The 22,049-nt window shown below is 41.9% G+C and overlaps 1 protein-coding gene across 1 annotated transcript in view; it reads left to right on the plus strand.

Annotated features, from left to right (window-relative positions):
- Window positions 1-5,588: 5,588 nt before the first annotated feature.
- Window positions 5,589-22,049, plus strand: part of CDH2 (cadherin 2) — a 212,837-nt gene continuing 196,376 nt past the window's right edge. Inside the window, exon 1 of the mRNA XM_061170305.1 lies at window positions 5,589-5,764. Within this exon, the coding sequence (XP_061026288.1) occupies window positions 5,705-5,764 (60 nt within the window). The 5' untranslated portion in view covers window positions 5,589-5,704. The remainder of the gene's footprint in view (window positions 5,765-22,049) is intronic.

Here is a 22,049-nt window from a genome sequence, read left to right on the forward strand (position 1 = left end):
GGAGGAAAGGGTACAGTCAATATAAGTTTAGATACTAAAGATGTCTTACTATCGTCTAAACACTGACAGTTGTATTTCAGAACTTTCCAGAAAGCAGAACTTTGTTTTTAAAAGGACATGAGGGCAAAAGCTTGGCACTACTAAACGTTACCAAAGTCTTCAGTATGATTTGTTTTAGTTTCTGAAGAGACGTTTAGCTTGAGAAATAGGCCGTCTGACTTTTAAATAATCCAAAGTGGTGCCCAATAATACTCACACTTCTGCTGTAGAAGGTAGATGTCTTGAATAGCATGCAAATCATATTTTCTCAAATACAGGTGATCTTTAAGCAGGACTCATGAAATCAACTAGGAAACCTGGACTCCGGGAATGAGTAGGCAGAAAGTGGTTCGAGAACTTTCAAGAGCCAGGTTCACAGGAGAAAGGCTCTGAGCAAAATGCGTTGTATTCCTGGTCTTGCTATTATCAACTTCTGAAATAATTCAAAAATGAATTCGTTTTCCTATATATCAATATATTAACATTAACTATACTGTTCCTATGAATACTTTCATATTCTCAGATTTGTTTTTATGCATCTTATAAAGCCACCAAATTTTTTATTATTTTTATCAGCCTGTGTGTTACTTACCGAGCCATTACGATCTACATTAGAGATTTCGGGTTGCTCTGTAAAATTTGAGCTTCCCGAATAAAACTCTGATTAAAAGTCTCGGCTTTTTTTTTTTTTTTTTTTTTTTCAATTGCAGACAGAACTGGAGGAGGTGAGAGGAACATGCACTGAGATTGCTGAGTAACTCCGCTCCAAATCCTCAATGGAAATAATCATACTTCATACACGTACAGATAAAACGCTAAGCTCCTACTGTGTTGCTCTGTGTTCATATCAGGCTTTCTTAAGAAATTCTGGTATATTATCCACATTTGGGAGAGAGGGAAAAAGAACCTCAGAAATGTTCAGAAACCCACCCAAGTTCATGGAGCTGAGTCTACCTGAATTCAAATCCATAATCTGTTTATTACACCCTTCTACCTTCCAGAAAGGGATTTGGTGGTGCTCCTCCTAATACAGGGACCTCTTGAGAATAACTTCCCTCATCATGCAAATGTATAACTAACTCATTTTCTCACTTCCTTGACTGTATATACTTCAAGTGATAAATTTGGTGATATTTTCCATAAAAACTTTGAGTTTCGTTTTCAAATACTAAAAAAAAGAAAGGTAAATAATATTTCCAAACTAGAGTGGATTTTTTTTTTTAGAAGTCAGGTTTTTCTTCTAGTATTGGAACAGATCATGACTTCTCTCGGTGAGGATCAGATGAACGGCTGGCTTGCACTTGGCTATAGGTTATATCAGAGATATGACTCTTGAAATGCCAGAATCACACTAAAGCCCGTGAGATGATCGCACTGAGAAAGGCACCTGAGAACGGAGACCAGTGAAAGGAAACGCAGACTTATATCTCCGATCACACATACTTTGAAGAATAAAATACCTGAGAGAAATACTAGACAAATCCCCAGCATCATTAAATTTTCCTTTTGTTTTTAAACCATCCTCATTCCACATAGGTGAATTTTTCTAAAGTTAAAAGGGACTCCGTAAGGGAGACTGGGAGTAAGACTGAGTCCCAGCCAGGGTTCTCTACTTGCCAGCTGGTAGCCTTGTGTACGTCTTTAAGCCTCGGTGTTCCTGTAAAATGAGGGAGTTGCACAGACCACCTTTGCGTTTCATTTACAACAGTCCATGACTCTAAAAGGCCTATGAACCCAGGGAAGGTCAGTTTTAACAGACTAAAGCTGGCTGGGGAGAAACCTGCAAATGTGAGGGCTACTTCCTAAGAGACAAGGGATAATCCCAGCTTGCCCTGGAGACGGGGACAGAAAGGTGAAGCGTGGAGGAGGGTCTTGAGTTAACATTTGGGAAGGACACTCAGCTGGGTGTCAGAGGCCAAGACTAGTGTGTGTCCTGCCCTAGAGGTGTGTGTGTCTGGGAGGGGTGTGTGTGCAGACCTGACAACTACTGTTTGCATTTCTTTCCAAAGTCAGGATCCTTTCAGAAAAACATTCACGTAATGTATGTTTAGCATCTCCTGTTTGAGAATACACACCAGAACAAAAAGTTATTATGACTTTTCTTTGAAATGAACGTTTAAAAAGGAATCATCATGGCATTAACATGCATATGAAAACTTGCCATGCGTGCAAGAAGCGTCATTTATTCAGTCTGTCTGTAATGTTTGATTTGTAAGGTCTGCAGGTATTCATTTGCAGACCTCTTGCAGTAAATCGGCAGCAGCGCCTAGGTCAGAAATCAAGGGATTAGGCTGATTTTCAGTGTTATGAGTCCAGCCTTAGTTTTAATTATTATTTTTCTTGTTTTCCCCCTCTTTCCCCCCTTCCCTCACCATCAAGCTGTTTCTCTGGGTCACTGCCTAAGCCCCTGCAGCCCTGGAGCTGCGCAAGCTGATAGGAAGTCTTCAGACTGGCAATGCCTTGAGGAGAAGCTGAAATCCTGACAGTTGGGTCACCACTTGCCCAGAGAAATGAAAGGCCCCATTAGATTACCTTTAGAATGGTGCAATGGAAGTACCATTTGTGTTGGGTGTCAAAGTCAACACTAGATCTACTTTCATTAGCATCAAATGGATGCACAAGTCTCCAATAAGTTGATTTGAGACTAGGCTATCCCTTCTTGAGATCAAAGGCTGATTAGCAAGGTTCGGCTGACCACGTGATCAGGTTAAACTCAGGCAAGATTCCAAAGCAGTCCATAACCACTGAAGAGTGAGAGGCATGGAAGTTGGACATAAAATAAAAAAGTAAAAAAATAAAATGCTGCCAATGCTTACCTATCTGATTGAAAACTACTGGAATCAGAATTAGTTGACTGACAGGCATTCCAAAGCAGATTTTGAAGTCATAATAAGAGTTTAATTTATAAGGGGCATGGTGTTTAAAGCTTCAAGCAAATAATACTAACAAGCAATAGTTATTCATGCTGAAATCTCTTCTACCTTTACATTAATCAGAATGGCAATAAACATCAGTGGTTATTGCTGGGAGTGGTGAGGATGTAACTAAAGCCTCAAGTCCAGGATCACAGCTTAATTCTTAGGCATAGAGATGGGATCTATAAATTCCACTTTGGAATACAACAAAGGCTATCCCCATATTGCTACTAAGTGTTTTACTATTATGCATGACTCCTTAAAAGTGGAATTTATAAATACCCTATTGCGAGGAGTAATTTTAGGCCAATCAGCCATAGTATGACAATAATATCTAGCAAAGAAGGAAGAGAAAGAACAAGTGGGGCCTCTTGTCTTTAAATTTAATTAACATGACCTTCCTTATTCTTTTGAAAAGAAAATCCAGGAAAACATTTTGAGTTTCATTTTAAAAAGGCCTACAATATTATGTTTTAATTAAAATTGCATAAACTTCCCTATGAATATTGAATTTTTAAAAGCCTAGCCAGCGACAGTACATTATTAAAAGCTGCATCACTTATGTCAAAGAAATTAGTACTTGATTTTTAGAGATTCATTATCAAGTTCTTAAATGATCAGTATCCTGAAACTCAAATTCAAATAATCTTAATACTTCAGTTACCCAAAGCAGAAGAGTAATGTACATTAACCGCAACGAAGTTCGATGACCTCCGAAGTGCTGAAACGCTTAGGAAAAAAAAACCGTATTTTTATTTACCTGAAAAACCTTAAAAAAAAAAAAGTTCTGACAAAAACTTAATACCTCGCCAAAATCAATTGCTCCTCACCCTTCCCTCCATTCCACAAATGCTTGTGACCCAAACTTGTAAAGTCTCTCACTTTCTGTGAACCACTCCAAGTTCATGCCTTAAAAGGAGGAAGCAAATATCCTTTACTTGGTGCGAACTCTGAATCAGTCATTCATGTCTCAGATAATCCTATTTTCACGGCAAGTTCTGGTTTTAGGTCGTTTCCCCCTTTCCTTTCTTTCTTTCCTTTCTTTTGTTGTTATTGGGGGTGGTGTACGGAGGGAGTCAAAGTCCCTTAGACCGTTTGCTAAAAATTGTGAACAGTTATCACTAACGAGTAGAAACAGACAACGGGAGATTTCAAATAAAATAACACGCACTCTCAACCCCCCAGAGGGAAAAACAACAAAACAAGCACACACAAACTTGGGCTGTTCCAGCACATCCGCAAAGGAGGGAGAGGTGCGTGCGCCCGAGAGAAGCCGCGGGGCCTCCCCCCTCCAGGCCCGCAGGTGGCTCGCGGCGAGCGCCGCAGACAACAATGGCTAGGATGGGCTTTGCCTGCGTCGCCAGTTTGCTGTGTCGGCCCCTGCCCAGAAAAACAGAACAGAAAGAAGCGTGCGTGAGGCGACGGAGAAGGCATTCCCTCTCCAAAGCCTAATCTCTGATTCCCCTTCGCGGTCCACAAATGAACCTGCCACCAATCAAGTTCCTGCGCAAGTTCTTTTCTTTCCCGCAGCCCCTCCACCTGCCGGGGCGGTGCTCTGCGCACCCCAGGCCTCCCTCCGGCGACCCCCCGCTGGCTGCAGCAAAAATGGGGCGCTTCGGCTGGGCGGGGGCGGGCGGCTGCCGCGGATCCGGCCGGCTACCGCTGCAGCTTGGTGGCCTCCGATTGGCCACGACGCGGGCGGGGAAGCTCGGCGGAGGAGGGAGGCGGGGGCGAGGGCGGCGGGGGCGAGGGCGGCGGCGGCGGGAGGAGATCCGAGCTGGGAGCGGGCTGCGCAGCCAGGCAGCTCGCGGGGCGGGCGAGCGCGGGGAGACCGGCGGCGGCATCTCGCCCTGGTCGCGCTCGCGGAGGACGAGCGGGGCGCGCAGGCGGCGGCGGCGGCGGCGGGGGTTGGGGCGGCGCGCGCGAGTGAGCGGCGCGGAGCGAGAACCGGCGGGCGGGTTCCCGGCGGGCGGGAACCAGCAGGGGCAGCTGCGGCGGCAGCTACGCGGGACGGAGCCGCGGCGGGAGCGGCCGCGCCGGCCCCTGGCCTCACCCCCGCGGGTCGAGGCCAGAGAACAGTCTCCAACTCTCCCAGGGACCGGAAAGGGGAGCCCAGAAGGGGTCCTCAGCCCACACGCAGCGGGGGCGGCGGGACAGCTGCCCTTTGTGGGCGCAGCGCTCACGGCCCGAAGCGCCCTCCCCGCGGCGCTCTCGCCGCTGTCTTCGTCGTGCCGAGCGGCCCTGGAGAGGGGACCCGGAGGAAGCAAAACCCCGAGACCGAAACCTCGCGTTGCGGAGCTCCTGGGGAGTGCCAGCCGCTCTTCTTCCACCTCCGCATCCTCCACCGGCCAAGGTCCCCGCCGCCTGCATCCCTCCTGGCTTCCGCTGCGCTTTGGGCAGAGCAGAGCAGCCGGCGCTGCCACCGCGGCCACACACGCACACACAGTCACACTGATACCCTCACGCGCACGCCCGCCTTCTCCCCCGCCCCCTCCCCAGCTCCTTGATCTCTCGGTCTGTTTTATTACTCGTGTTGCGAGTCCCGCGGACTCCGCGGCCCGCTATTTGTCATCAGCTCTCTCTCTCCATTGGCGGGGAGCGGGGAGCAGCGGCGAAGGGGGTGGGGTGGGGAGGGGAAGGGAAGGGGGTGGAAACTGCCTGGAGCCGTCTCTCCGCGCCGCTGTTGGTGCTGCCGCCGCTGCTGCCGCCGCCGCCGCCTCCGGCTCCTCGCTCGGCCCCTCTCCGCCTCCATGTGCCGGATAGTGGGAGCGCCGCGGACCCTGCTGCCGCTGCTGGCGGCCCTGCTTCAGGTACGCGGCGGTCCCCGCGGGCCGGGCCGCGGGCGGGGTGGGGCGGGCGGTGCCGGGTCCCTTTGTTCCCCGCGCCGCTGCGGGGCCCGGCTGCGCACCCGGGAAGGGAGTTGCCGCACCGCGCGGCCGGGAGCTGCGCAGACACGAGGCTTGAGCAGGGCGCAAGGGCAGGGCTGCCGGAGCCAGCCGGTCTCCCGCGCCTCTCTTGGCGGGTCCCGAAGGGGCCGATCGCGGGCCCCCTCTGCTCCTGTGGGGTCAGGCGAGCTCGCGGGGGGGGGGGTGTCCCTAGGCAGCAGAAAGGTGAGGTAGGATAGCACTCCGGTTTTGCAGTTTTCTGCGCTTCTCGCCCTTAGCATTGAACTTTGCTCCATTTTTTTGTTTGCTTGTTTATTTCTGCAGGGATGGGTTGCGAGTTTGCAGTAGGAATTCTCACTCTGGTATCTTAGTTACGGGACTTGCCTCCACCCCACCTCACCCTGGCACCCGCGCGCCTCCCGGTGCCCGAGGGCTCCACCGTCCTATTGTCTTTACCCCAGCTTAGAGTTGCTTCTTATTTTTGTTTTCCTGCCCTCACAATTTTTTTTTGAGTCGGTCCTACCTGAAAAGAAAACCTCGCCCCCTAGCCCCGAAGAGTCTACGCGGGTCGGCGCCTCCGCACCCAGCCCCTGGCCCCGCACGCCCCTTATCCCGCCGGGCGGGGAGAAGTTCCGTTACTTGGCTATTATTCTTCTCCTGTCCGGCTGCCTCTGCCCTGCGTGCGTCCTGGGGGCGCCTTTACCGGGAGCTTCCGCACTTTTCAAGCCTTCGGGAGAGCGCCAGACAGCCTTTCCCTGCAGTCGGTACCGGGAGGCTCCTCCGCGGCAGGAAGCACCTGCTCCAGGCTGGTCGCAGCCTCCCTCCCCACTCCGCGCCGCCGATCCCCAGCCCGGCCGAGCGCCCAACTTTCCCGCGGCGTCCGCCCGGAGGATGTCCCGAGGCCCCTCCCGGCTGGCCAGTCGGGTCTTGTGAAGCGACGCCACGCGCCGCGGCTGCGACACCCGCGCTGGGCGGGGTCCGGGCGGGGGTCGCGAGTCTGCTCCCGCGGGCGGCGGAGGCCCCAAGCAGCTGCGGGAGAGGGGCGTGTCCGCCTTCACTGTAGGGCAGGATCTTCAGGGGAATCCGGCCGAAGGGCCCCCAGCGCACCGCCGACGGCTAGGGGTGGTCGGCCGGTGGCCGCTCCAAAAAGTGCGGGCGCGGCTTGCAAGTGCCGCTGGGACCGGGGCGACCGGGGCAGGGACAGATGGTGCGGATCGCCCCTCTCTGTGGTCTGCGTGAGTCAGGGCCTGGCGCGCTCCGGCCGCGGGCGCCGGGGGCTGGATCGGGCTGGCGCCCGCGGTCTCTCACACTCCCTCCCGCCGCCCCCTAGAGGGGTGTGGGCCGCGGCTGCGCCGAGCCCTGTCCATGGTGCGCCGGCTCCGCGCTCTCCTCCCCCGGGTCCAGCTCCCCTACTTTCCGGCTTTCTCCCTCCCACTGGCTCCCGGGCCGCCCGGGTCCCGCCGTTCCTTTCTCCTTTCTTGGGTTTCTCCTTTTGTTCTTATCATCTCCAGCTGGTCTTTTTCTCTCCCCTTCTCCCATTCGCCAGTCCGCCCCCCCCTTCCCCGCCCCCATTCTCTCTCCTGACTCGGGGGTTTCAAAACTGTTAGACTAGACATTTTGGCCTCTGCACTTTTGGGGAGTAGATGGAATTTCTTCTGACTTGGGGGAGGAGACCTGCCAGTCACTTGCTAACAAAAGTACCTCCTGTTATAAAACCGCCCTTTATTCTTGGAGCGCACACTCATTCTTTCACCTCCTGTCACTTCATTTATTGTTTCTTCTTTTAAAATGGGGTTTCTTGAGGAGGTTAGGCTGAATGGGGAAGAAGGAGAAAAGTGCTACTTCAAGTGTTTGAAGTTAAGGGGAAAGTAAGATAAACTTAACCCTGTGGACATCAGATTTAAAAAAAAAAAACAAATATATAATAGATTAAACAAATCTCACTTTAAAAAACATTATGTTTTGGATATCATGGCATGGTTTGACTTATTTACAGGCAACTTATAATAAGTCCTAAGAGTGTGAGTCCAGCAGTGGATGGTATGCTTACCAACTTTTTGATCTGAAAGTAAGTTTTAATTGAATACTGTGCAGTGAAGTTAGGACAGGAGGAGACGTTTGTTGGTCGCTAATAACTTGGGACTGAAGTGTGTACCACTGGAGCAATCTCATTTCCTCTTTGAGTCATCTGCCTTGAAACCAGGTGTGGATTTTGTAGGTCTTTGTCTTTTATTTCCTTAAGCATTTTTAAAATATATCATTTATAAACGTCAAATCACACCCTTTCCTTTTTCCATTTTATGTTCTTTCTCAGTTTCTTCCAAGCCAATGTCATGTTGACTTTTATAAACCTCGAGGAAAGGGGAGATTAAAACTTTGTCAGCAAGTTGTTTGGCTTATTCACGGGTTCGAGTCAAGCAATAACATTGAGTGATTTGCAAGGTCATTAGAAGTGGAAGCAGAGCAGTTTATGCAACAGGAGTTTTAGGGTTAAGTGCACCTTGTGCATTGTACACACTGAGATTGGAAATGACTTTGTGCTAATGGTCAGCTTTACACACCAGAATAACACAGATCTATCTGCAAGGTGAAAATGGCCCCTCTGCAGTCATCTGCTATTAAAAGTCTAGGTTTTTGTTTGTTTGTTTGTTCATTTGTTTTCAGGCCAGACTAAGGAGTCACGAGTTTTAGAAAAGAGAATGAGTAGGTTATTGGTGTAGATACAGAGCCGCCTTATTTTTTCAGACCAGTTAAAGAAGAATAATTGAATATTCAAAAGGACTTTATGCCTTTAATTAACTGAAGTGTTCTTTTACTTGGAACACTTCTTTTTTTTCACTTTGAGAGCGTCTTTACTAGTTGAGTTATTCTGTTACCTAGATTTACATAATTCTAGTCAATTTTGCATATTATGATATTCAGCTTTAAGATTTTCTCTATTCTTCCTCATTTTAGCTTGAGGCATTAGCATCGTCCTATTTTTAAAAAAAGCAGAATTTGAGCATTAAACTTCACTGATCAAGGGATATCACAAAGTTATGACAAGCTTTCCTTTTAAATTATACAAGTGACTTTCAAATCCTTAAATAGGTTTATCATCAGGAATAAAAACCAATTTTACTTTTACTACCCATCCAGTAATGAATAGATTAGAAGCCTGCTTTGTTTTTCTAGTTCACATTTTGATTGCATAGCTGCATTGTTCTAATTTAAATATGTTTGTATGGGTTATGAAGCATCAAGGACACCTCCTTAAGGTTCACAGATATTCTAGATTCTTAGTCTTACTGCATTGGTTCTGCTTTCAACCCTGGATGAGGATGTGTGAAAAAAGATGCACAAACCATATGTGATTTTCACCTATTAAGTATAGACTTTCAAGGCATTAATATTCAACACATGAAATGTAAAAAAAAGCTTTGTTTTAGAATGTGGAAAATCTAGGATACAATAATCATTTTAGGTATAGACCATATATGTATTCAGCATGTTTATTTGATTTTCAACACCTTTGTAACAAGTTCCTATGGAAGTAAGGAGATTTAATATAGTTGATGTTCACAGTTTATTCCACTTATGCGTCTCTGCCCTTTCTTAAACTTGTGGCATGTGGCCATTACTAACAGGTGGTGGATTGCACATGTTCTAGGTGTGATTTGAAAAATAATTTGTGTATCCTAAAATATTATTATAAGCATATTTTAAAATTATATATATATACATATACATAAATTAAAATTATATATAATTTTTTAGGCCTTAATTGCAAGTTCAAAATTTACTTACAAAGTAGACTTTCATACCTTCATCAGAGTCTACCCTGACATTCTAAAAGTTTGAACTGAGATTTTAAGGGGAAATTCTTTTAGATAGTTTGTATTTTTTTACATGTAGAGACTCAGTTCTTCTTGGAACAGATTATTTTGGTGACAGTGTATTGCACCAAACTGTCCTTAATTTCCATTTTCATTAAAAATCTTCAATTCTTAAATCTGTTGTGCCTCATTAAGCTTTAGGGTTATTAATTGGGAAATGTCAAGACTTAAAGCAACAGTTAATCTTGCTTTAAAACGCCTTCAAAAAAATCCTGATCCCCATCGTGTTTTCAAAGGGATAGTCTCAAGTTAGAAGAGTGATTTAAAAAAAAAATCAGCTGTTATTTAAGAAATGTAGTGTCTGTATGTACTTTCTATGGTTTTGCCCAAGTTAACATTATTCAAATTTGCTCTTTTGGCTCAAATACAAAAATTAATCAAGTTTAAGCACTGCACAGACTTGTGGTGAATTTCATCAGCCATTTAAAAAATATGATAGATTTGGAATTTGGGTTTTGTTATTTGAGTAATTATTTCACATCTGCCATGAGTACACCTTCTAGAATCTATTTTCAAGTTGGGTTAAGAACTTTAAGCTGAAACATAATTTGTACCAACAAATCATTACGCCTCACATTTCTGTTTTTTCCTTCTACAAACGTATTTTTGTTTGAATTTCTCAGTAAATTATGCCAGTTAATTTGAGCGGATGCTAGTCTTTGTGTATTTAACTAAATGTAGATAAGTTTTAAATTAAACAAACCTATTCATGCCAGGGAGGAAGTATATACAGATAAATATTGTAGTAAGAGCTACATCTTCTGCATATACCAAGTGATGAGTTTAAAGTAGGCAGAAGGTGAATTCAGGATCTAAATGGGACCTTTTGAAAAATTTGAACTTAAAGATTATGATTTGTGTTACAATCGAGCTTTTAAGCTCTATTTTAGATTATGCGTAAATACTGCTCAGTTTTTCTGTCTTACTCTTTTTAGGACCTGGCCAGTGTACTTCCTTGTCTGAGCTTCCAACTGTACTTACAGCACCCAGGCTCTTGGGGTGCATATATATACGCAGTAGTATGTTCAGGACTGGTATCTACACGTGTCCCCTGCAACATTTACCACAATTTGGCATGAACTGTCAATTGATAGTTAATTGATAACTTTGTGTGTGTCATCCAAGGTGGTTTGGGCACAAAGAGTATAATAACTTTGTTCTGTGCAAGTGAGCTGCCCTGACATAGTGTCAAGGTCAAGAGCTCGTGTCAAGGGCAGAAAGCCTGGGGTTCTAATCCGGTCCAGATGTAGTTTAGTCTCTTAAACTCTGCTGACCTCATTTTCTTCAATAATAAAACCTCGGGCCTGGTTGGATTAGTTGATCTCTAAGGGACTTTCTAGTTCTGTGACTCTTGGGGCTGCTTAAAATATCCCAAAATGATTCCTTTTCAAAGACTTTGGAATGACTTTAATAACTAACCTGAAATGCAGGGATTTTCAGGTACTCAGAGTGATAGAGTATGATTTTTGAGGGCTACTGACAATAGTTTATCATATATGATAGCATATCATTCAGCATTAAGAATATAGCTCTTTTGGGCTTCCCTGGTGGCGCAGTGGTTGAGAGTCTGCCTGCTAGTGCAGGGGATACGGGTTCGAGCCCTCGTCTGGGAAGATCCCACATGCCGTGGAGCAACTGGGCCCGTGAGCCACAACTACTGAGCCTGCGCGTCTGGAGCCTGTGCTCCGCAACAAGAGAGGCCGCGATAGTGAGAGGCCTGCGCGCCGCGATGAAGAGTGGCCCCCGCTTGCCACAACTAAAGAAAGCCCTCGCACAGAAACGAAGACCCAACACAGCCATAAATAAATAAAAATAATTTAAAAAAAAAAAAAAAAAAAAAAAGAATATAGCTCTTTTGGATGGACCTAGAGATTATCATGTTAAGTGAAATAAGTCAGACAGAGAAAGACAAATATATGATATCATTTATATGTGGAATCTAAAAAAAATGCAAATGAACTTATTTGCAAAACAGAAATAGACTCACAGACATAGAATACAAACTTATGGTTACCAAAGGCAAAAGCGGGAAGAGATAAATTAGGAGTTTGGGATTAACATATACACACTACTATGTATAAAATAGATAAACAACAAGGACCTACTATATAACACAGGGAACTATATTCAGTAGCTTGTAATAACCTATTAAGGAAAAGAATCTGAAGAAGAACTTATATACATATATATATGTATGTATGTTTAACTGAATCACCTTGCTGTACACCTGAAACTAACACAACATTGTAAATTAACAATAAAAAATAGTTCTTTTTAAAAAAAAGAATATGGCCTCTTGACCTAGCAAGTTCTTCTCTAGTCATTTTTACAGATATGTCTGTATTCATGATGTATGCATGATGTATATATTTACACATACAGGGATATGCATTGAAGCATTGTTTATAATTACAAAAGATCAGATTAGATGGTCTCTGAAAGTCCAGTCGGGACTGATTTAATAAATTATGGAGTAATGTGCCATCAGATTTGAGAACCCCTGCTGTGTGGAACAAAACATTTTAGTTCTACTTCCAGTTCAAGAAAATTATTGTTAAACCACCTAATGTTTTGGCATAATCACTAGGTACCTACCTAGAAAAGCTTCAGGGAAGGACAGCCAAAATCATTAGTGGGATTTCAAGGCCTCTGAATGAAGAGGAATTGGACACAGACCACAGAGAGAAGCTATAACTGAAGAACAGAAAATCAAGCAGAGTAGAAATAAGATGAAGATGACTTACACTAACACTAGAACATCCTAAAGTTGGGTTGAGAACCACCTGTAGCGGGCTGAGCTTATAAGCAAGTCCAAGGAAGATTGGCTAAATTTAATGGGTAGTTATGTAATAGATAGTTTCCATGTTGTATCATGGAATGACCACACTGTGCTGAGTTATCTGTGCCCGAGAGATTATACTAGTTGTTTAAACCATTAAGATATTTCTTACATTCTCTTGACTGATTGAACATTTAATTTTTCACCTGTTCTGATAGTGAAAAGGTAGTCTAAAGTGGACCTTACTAGTACCTAGAACTTGAGATGCAGAAGAATGTTTAGTATTAGAATCGGATGTTTTGGTCTACAGTCTCAATTAAGTAAGATATTTAACTTTCTCAAGTAGCATTGGGAGAATTAGTGGTGTAATGCTTTTAAAACAGCTTGAGTCACTTAAAAGGAGGTGTTATTATAAATATAATACGGCATTCATAATCGAGTAACTTGGAGAAGTATTCGATCCATGATCTGTTCTTAGATTTTTCTTTTGCAAAATATACCTACCTATACTAAAAATAAATAAATAAATCCTGGAGTAATAGTGTACTTCTGTACTACTATATATTGTAATTTTAATATTGTTTTTTATGTTAATTTTAAAAATTAACTTGACCATAGCATACTTATGTATGACCATATAGTTTTATATTTTTATGGTCTTAGTTTTAATGTTGGTTTTTGTGTTTTTTAAAAAATTGTACTTGACCATCATAATTTAAAACATTCATGTGGAGTTTCCCCACCCCCATTCTGTATATAATTCAGTGTTTTGGTGGATTAAGGAATTAGTAAAAAAAAAAAAATTAAAGGATCATAATTTGGAATCTTTATTATTCCAGAAATTATTGGAACTAGAAATGTGAAATGACTCTCTTTATCCTCATTATTAAAATAACTTTTGAGTTTATTCAACTTTCTTCTGTTGCGTTAAATGTCAAAATTTGTAAAATTCTGGCAAAGGGAAATCTAAATTGTAGGGACAGGAAATACTTTAGTGGTTTCTGGGGCTGGATACGGATGGAGACAAGAGAATGGTTACAAAGGGGCATGAGGGAATTTTGGGGGTGACAGGAACGCTCTAGATCTTGATGGTGGTGGTTAGGTGAATGTATAATTTTTGAAACTCATTGAACTATACTCTTAAAATGGATGCATTTTATTGTATGTAAATTATACCACAATGAAATTGGTTAAAATATAAATGACAGTTCACACATTAAAAAAAAAGTATTGAAATTCGTATTAATGCTTCCAGTAAGGATTCTAAGGAATGCCCTTTCGGTGTTTTTTTTTCCCCATATGCAGTTCTAAGACATTTCACAATTTATTTTATTTTTAGTAATAATCAGTAGGTCATTCATATAAGTCAGAAGAGCACACACGCCAGATAAAAAACTATTTGAAACTTTAGATATTTGCTGTCATCTCTTCAAATATTTTTTTTAAAACCAACGTCTGGTAGTACCAAACCTTAAAAATGAAATAAGTTTAATTGCAGGGAAGGAAACTAACACGTTACCTCAGTTAATTATTTCTATAACCTTGTAACATAGGTGGTTTTATTTCCATTTCAGAGACTATCAAAGAGGCAGTCAGACAGTCTGAGTATTTATTGTGAGAATCCATAGTAGAACCATATCTGGTTATAGCAGAGTTAAGCCTGACCAAGGCCCGAGGTGTTTTCCCTCCACCAGGCTGGGACCCTTTTAATATGATATTCAGGGAATGAATATCGAATTAGAGGGAAATTTCAATTCCTCACTACTGAGTTTATAAGGTTTTTGTAAAGTAGTTAACTTTTGAGTTACATTCTCTATTTAATTTTGACCTTAAATAGTTTGATTTATTTTGGCATCTGAAACCAAAATTTAATGCTTGGTTAAGATTTTCATTCTTTTTTTTTTTAATATGTTCTCTTAGAGAAAGAAGAAAAAAATCTTAGGTAAATGATTCATAATCAGTTTTATGATGTTCTTCAAATTGTCTTGATCAACAAATAATGTGTTGGTAAGTACTCAAAAAATAATTTTTTGTGTGTGAATCCTGGAACTTAAAATACTTTCTAAGAGCCAAGAAAGCCTCAGGCTACGCATGGTTGTTTTTGTTTTTTGGGGTTTTTTTTGAAACTGTGTTTTTTCAGTGTTCTTTTCTGTAAAAGTAAATTCAAGAGATTCTATCACTGTGTTAAAATATTTTAATGTTTAATGGCACATTTTCCATTTTGAATAATTTGAATTACTTCTCCTACAAATGAAATCAGTTGACATCTTTTAAAAATATATACGTCCGCATCTACAACAGGTTTTTTGTGTGACTGTTTTGTGGCGTGACTGAGTACACACTGATTTGTTTGCTGCCCAGAAAGCCTAGAACTATTTTGTTTGTAACTTGACCTATTGTTGGTGGGTGGATACACTTGGCTTGACTATAATAGCAAACAAAATGTCTCTTAGTTGGTTGGGGAGCTGTTAAGCGAACTCCGAAATAAATCACTTAAAAAACATTAAACTTATTAAGTTAAAGGCTATGATTTAATCCCTATGCTTAACACAAATCTTTAATAAATCAGAGGCTGTGACTACTTTAATTTTTCTTCTTTTGTTGTCTTAATTGGCTAACACAACAGTTCAAAGTCTGCAGTTCATTCTTTATGGCTTTCTGGTCCAGTTAGTAAAGAAAAGTGTGTTTTGTGCAACCAAAATATTAGTCTTTCACAGCTCCTTTGGTACCCACCCCCACAAGAGCAACTCCAAGATTAGGTTCTCATGTCTTGCTTCTCGTATTATATTTCAGGAAATTCAAAATTTAAATTTCACACACACACTCACTCACTCTTTATGAAAGTATCAAATGTATACAGGACAGTGCACGCATAAGTGAATAACCTGCTGAGTGTTCATTAATTGATCATAGTATTTAATCAGCACCCAGTCAAGACACAGCATTACCAGCATCCCAGGGGTACCCTCTCCAATGTTAGCCATCTCTTCAATGGTAACTATTTACTTGACTTCTAATAACATAGATCAGTTTAGCTTATTCCCGTACTTTATGAAGTCATACACTGTATACCGTTTTGTAGCTGGCATCATTCACTCAATTTGTAGAATCATCTGTATATTTGTATCTTATATATTTTTTAATAGTCACAAAATTAGGAAAGGCTCATGGACTCTATAGAAGGATCTGGGGGATTAAGGAAGGTGAAAACTGAGTTAAAAACAAAAATAAAAACAGGCTGTTTCGTTGCAGCTAAAGGTCACTTCAGTGTTTATGGTGTCAAACTACGAAACACCTTTTGTGGATTTTCCTACCTAGATATCTTCTTCTTTACTTCTGGTAAATTGGCAATATTGTTTCACCAAAAACCAAAGACATTTGGAATTTAGTAAGGTATAGCTTTTCTTGCCCTTCCGTATATCAGAAGGAGGGTGGAGACAAAGCACTAAATATCTTTTTGACTTGAGGTCTTCAAGCAGAAGGTTTGGGTGTTAAGACTAATCTTTTCCGTGATGCTTCTTAATACCTTCTCTGAGCTTCCTAGTGACCCACTTCTCAATGAGGCCCTACCCAGATTTGTTTTTAATTAATTTTTATTGGAGTATAGTTGCTTTGCAACGTTGTGTTAGTTTCTACTGTACAGCAAAATGAATCAGCCATACATATATATTTATCCCCTTTTTGGATTTCTTTCCCATCTAGGTCACCACAGTGCATTAAGTAGAGTTCCCTGAGCTATACAGTATGTTCTCATTAATTATCTGTTTTATACATAGTATCAAGATTTGTTTTTAATTTAAAAAAGGTTAAGTTGGGGGTTACAATACCACAAACTGCTAGTTTTCCGGCTGGTCATTGCATCTTTGGGTATAGTTGATCCTCTTTTGTGTTTGTGTAGCTTTTTTAAATATCTGAGAGGTTGCCGTGAAGGATGCAGAGTGCCATGCTTGTCCCAAGCTTTCTTTCTGAGGGCCTTTTCTCTCCATGTACAATACGTGTTGAGTAGAGCTAGAATCTAGGTGGAGGATTCCATGCAAAAGGATGACGACTAAGGAATCCATATCCAGAGGTAATGGCCCACCAAGGGTCTGTTTTTTTCAAGGCAGCTCTAATTTATTTATGTTTGTTCACGAGTGGACTTTACAATATTTAGAAAGATTGTACTCTTGTGTGGCTTTAGCTTATTGATATCTAATTGGTATTTCACTTGTGTTTCACCCTTACACATAGTTTTCTACCATCAAAGCAACTGTTTACATACAGTGTTTGTGTTTTCAGCATTAAATTTTATTTACAGTTCTGTGTTTTTTGTTTGACAGATAGCTAAGAACATTTGGGGAGAATCGCATAACCATTGATTTAATTTACCAACTGATTTATAGCTAAGTGCCTTGTAAATGAAACTGAATTAAATCCATGATTTGGTTTATGGTCTTTCCCTTTATTTGAGGCTGTCTCAATGGAGCTTCGTTTAAAAGGGGGATAGTGGTATATTTGAATGTAGATAACAACGGATTATGTGTAGATAGCTTATAACATTTTATGGCCTAGAATAAAAGCATTTTGGAAAACAGTGAGGTTACTTTTTCTAGTGTTTGTGTATGTAATGGATTTGTTAAGAATCGTCAAGACTCTGATATCTTATTTTCTGAAGTCTTGGTTCTTCATAATTAAATAATATACAATAATATACATAATAACATGTAATATGTAATATGTATTATATATTATATATAAGTTGTATATATTGGAGTAAATTATATATAATAAATTAAATATATATACATATGGTGTGTTTCTGGAATACTACTTTGGTGGGTATGCCAAGATATAAATTGAGACTGTCCACCTCCAAACACAGTCTTCTCAAACATCATGCTGTATCAGATTGTATTTACCTCTTTATATTTCCACATTGAGATATTTTGCTTATCTGAAATTTACTTTTGTATTTGGTATGAAGAGGGAGGTCTTAACATGTGGGTAGCTGTCATTTGTCCAAGAAAACTTCTGGTTTTTCTAAACAAATGCTTCCTCTATTAAGTACAGATTGCCATAGGCTTTTGGATGTCCTTTTTTCTCTCTCCAGTTGTGCTGATTGCCTAGCGAGGCAGTGTGCACAATGGTTAAGAATGTTGGCTCTGGAGCTGGACGACCTGTTTTGGGGCCCTGGTTTTGACACTTGGCTGTTGTGTGAACTTGGACAGCATGTGTGGCGTTTCTATCCCACAGGATGTCCGTTTGTAAAATGGGGGTAATAAGTAGTATCTGTCGTAAGGTTGTTAGAAAGAGTAGGTGGGTTAATGTATATACATCATTTAGAAAAGTGCTTTCATATGGTAAACAAGATGTAAGATCTTTAACTGAAGATTTGGGGGTATAATCATTACCCTCGTTTTACACAAACATAATTAGGGGTAATTTAATTATTTGAGTAAGTTTGAGTGCTTGATACGTTCGAAGCTCTGTTCTGTGTTCAGTGTTCCAGGGGGATAACTTGTCCCTCTGCCAGTGCCCCTTAGACCGCATGCGGAAGCCACAATTGAAGGGCGCATATTTTAACATTCCTCCTTCAATTCTAACAGATGTCTAGGCTGTTACAGTTAGGGAAAGGGATGAATATATATGGAGTGTCATTCTGTCAGCTTTTGATTTGGGAATTACAGGTAATCAAACAGGAGCTATTCTGGTGTCTTCCTAGGTCTGTCTCTTTGCTTCTGTGATTTAATTCTTTAATGTTCTTTTATGGACAGAAGCATGCGTGTGTGTGTGTGTGTGTGTGTGTGTGTGTGTGTGTGTGTGTGTGTTGTTTTGAGACTAGCCTGGAACCAGAGTAGGTTACTTAGTCTCTGAATGCTTTTAACATGATGATGAGGACCCAGCAGAGAGGAGAGGGTTGAGGGTAGTCTTATCGTACTGGTTGATGCCAGTACAGAATCTGCAAAAACAGAGTGAAGGTAGATTCATTGTTCTTGTAGATGTTGATGATTTATTGATGATTAGATGCAGGAAATGTTACATTTAACTTAGTTTCATTCTATCTTAATAATATTGCATTATTTTTGAGTAATTACTATGTGCCAGGCACTGTTCAAAGTACTTTACATGTATTAACTCATTTAATTTGCACAAAAATTGTACTCAGTTACGTATGAGGATACCAAAGTACAGATAGGTTAAACTGAGGTGCCCAAAGTTATTTTGTTAAGTGATGGAGCTAGGATTCAAATGCCAGCAGCCTGATGTTGGAGCCTGTGTTCCTAGGTTTGATATTTATTTGAATGCAGGTAAAAAAATTAAGGCAGGATAGACTTTTTAAAACAGCTTTTTCCATTGTAAAATGTGGTACATGTAGAGGAGTATATAAAGCATATATGCAGTTTAAACAATAATTAAAGTTTACAAAATATGTCCATACAACTACCAGACAGGTTGAGAAATAGAATATTACCAGTGCCTTGAAAGTCTCCAGAGTACTGTTCCCATTTCCATCCTTCCTCCCAGACGTAACCGTTATCTTCATTTTTGTGATAATTATTCAACGATTTTCTTTATAGTCTTATCATCTATGTATATATTCCTTTTATATATGTGTAAATGTATATATAGAGATGTTTATATAAACGTGTATGTATCATGCATATATGTGTAAATGTACCATGTATACATGTGTATGTATGTATATGTGTGTATATATACACAGATGTGTATATATATATATATATAATATATTTTTTTGTGATTCCCTCTTCTCAGTATTATGTCCGTAAGATTCATTCAACTGAGTCGTGTAGCTATAATGTATGCATTTTCACTGCTCTAGAGCACTGCGTGCTATAAATATGGTACAGTTTACTTATTCAGTTCATTGCTGATGGACTGTGTGTCTGGTTTCAGAATTTTGCTGCTGCAGACATTCCTGTACATGCCACCTGGTCATAAGTGCCAGGGCTACTCTAGGGCTGCATTTCCCAAATTTTAGCTTATATAAAAATCACCTAAAGCTTGTTAAACATAGATTCCTGGCCCGATCCCCTGAGCTCCTGATTCAGTAAATCTCCAGCAAGCTCCCATTGATGGAATGCTGGTCTGCTCTGGGGTATGTCCCAAGGAGCAGGATTGCTGGGTTACAAGTTATGTGCCTGTTCTTCTTTGCCAGCTACTGCAAGAGTTGTTCTCAAACTGGTCCACCAGCAACATGTACCTACTTTTTCCATAATCTTAGTATACATATTCTAGTTAAGCATTAACATTTTTAACGACCTGGTGGACTGCATAATGGTATCTCTTTTTGGTTTCAATTTGTATTCTTTTGGTTACTAACGCGATGGAGATTGTTTTTATATATGTTCTGGCCTTTCGTCTTCCTTGGGGTGTCTGCAGAGCCCTAATCCATAGAATGAAGTTTGTAACTCGTCCGTAGCTTGGCCTTGCTATTTGTTTCCCATTCTCTTTGCCTAACGTTTTCAGTCATGGTTTGTATAGTATCTTTCCAAGGAGTGTGAGCCTTCTGGAAAGCTGACTCGTGATTAAATCTATTATTTGTGGAGTGCTTACTATGTGCCAGGCCAAGCAGGCTGCCTGCATTGTCTTATGTAATCCTCACCTCAGGCTCCTGAGATAAGTCGGCATCATTATCATCATCCATTTTACAAAAGTCTGAATGCAGCCTGGCTTAACCCATTCACCCAAAGGCACACCTCTAGGAACCTCCCAGGGTTTGAGTATTTCTTCCTCCCTGGTAACAATCAGGTCCTTGGAAGTCTCCAAGAGCTGACCCAGTGGGAGCAAGATAAGTCTTTCTATTCAAGATTTTGTAGGATTGCAGCCTGGAGGAGAATTTGGACTCTAGAATGAAGACTTCAAGGATCTCAATTCCAGGGAGCAACCTTTGGCCTTATGAATGGTAAAATCTAACACTGAGCCAGTATTAGGCTAGGCTGCTGTGGAAGTAGGTGATTTCTGTCTCTGGCCAAACAACCCCTAGTGGTGATTTTAAGAGATGCAGGTAACTGATGATTGGTTGACAGTGCCGTGAATTGCCCTGTTTTTCCTGACCTCAAGCCGGCTTGGCCCTGAACTGTAGACATCCAGCAATGCAGAGGCACATGTGATTCTCTGTTCCCAGGACTTGGGCTTCCCTGAGCACTTGAAGAGACTTGGTTGTCTGCTCTCAGACCCTCAGCGTCCAGCCATCCTAGTGGACTTGTGGCCCTGCTGGCGGTCTAAGGATGTTATTTGGCCTGGCTTCTTTTTGATCTTCAGCCTTGGCCTTTGAGTATTCAGTAGTGTTGAGGCCTTGTTGGTAATTTTGGTGTCTTTGAAGAGACCTAATAAGCAGTGCTTCTTATCCATCTAAGTTCTGGATGAATAAGACAGAAGAGTCAGCAGATAGAGAACCACAATACAACCTTTATTACTGAGAAAGACGAGGGTAGGACATACATAGGGTCACTGAATTAATTCCCATCCCCCTACACCCGCCTCCCATCTTTAATGGTGCTGGATGAGAGCCAGCTTCCCACCTAGGGATCCTGCTGTTTTAAGGTCATCTACAGCCTGGCAACACTGGCACTGTGGAAGGAGGCTGGCCTCCCGACAGAAAAGAGGTGAGGAAGGGACCAGGCTCTGTGTGCCCAGTCGTTTCATCCAAACTGGCCAGAAAGGTTGACAGAGGTTGGGGGGTGGGTGGAGATGGGACGTTGGTCGTGTAGCTGTATATGGAAGGAGGGAGTAAGGGTTCCACTAAACCTTCCGCAGAGTTTGAATTAACCATTGAGTTTATTATGTTCTTACGCATCAAGTGTGTGCTCATCCCAAAGAGTGGCAATCACCCTCAGAGGGAGAGATGGACTCTCTCAGGACAGTCTCGGTCCCAACTTCATGAAGTCTTGGACGATCAATAGCTTTACTTTATAAAGAGTCCTCAAACCTAACGTGGCACACAAGATGGTCACAGCAGTGCGGGCACATCTCGGAGATACTGTGTGTTAGATTCCAGAGCAGTGTGATAAAGCAAATACCGTAGTAAATGGAGTCACAAATTTTTTGGTTTCCTAGTGCATATAAAAGTTATGTGTACACTATACTGTGGTCTTCTAAGTGTGCAATAGCATTATGTCTACAAACGCAATGTACATGCCTTCATCAAAAAAGACTTTATTGCTAAAAAATGCTAACCGTCATCTGACAATGCACGGTTGCCACAAACCTTCCATTTGTAAAAAAGAAAATCAGTATCTGCAGAGTGCACTAAAGCTGTGTATGCCTGTAGTTGTGCAGCCTACAAAGTTGGAAAGCAAACCGATCCTGATCCTAGGAAAGTTTTTCTAGGCGACATTATGACCCCAGAGCCTGTTCTTAAATGTCCCAAAGACCATGATAGGAAGCGGGTGACATCTGAGGGAAGGACTCACCATGGGTGGCAAGAACCTTCCCTGGTTGAGTCTTTCCCCAATGCTAATGGGGCTAAGCCTCTTGTCTGTAAGTCGTGACCTTTGGACTAAACACAGAGGTCAAAGGGGAAATGGAGACTTACAGAGACTGAATATGCTGG

Source organism: Eubalaena glacialis, chromosome 15, assembly GCF_028564815.1.
Source record: "Eubalaena glacialis isolate mEubGla1 chromosome 15, mEubGla1.1.hap2.+ XY, whole genome shotgun sequence".
Classification (NCBI taxonomy): Eukaryota; Metazoa; Chordata; class Mammalia; order Artiodactyla; family Balaenidae; genus Eubalaena; species Eubalaena glacialis.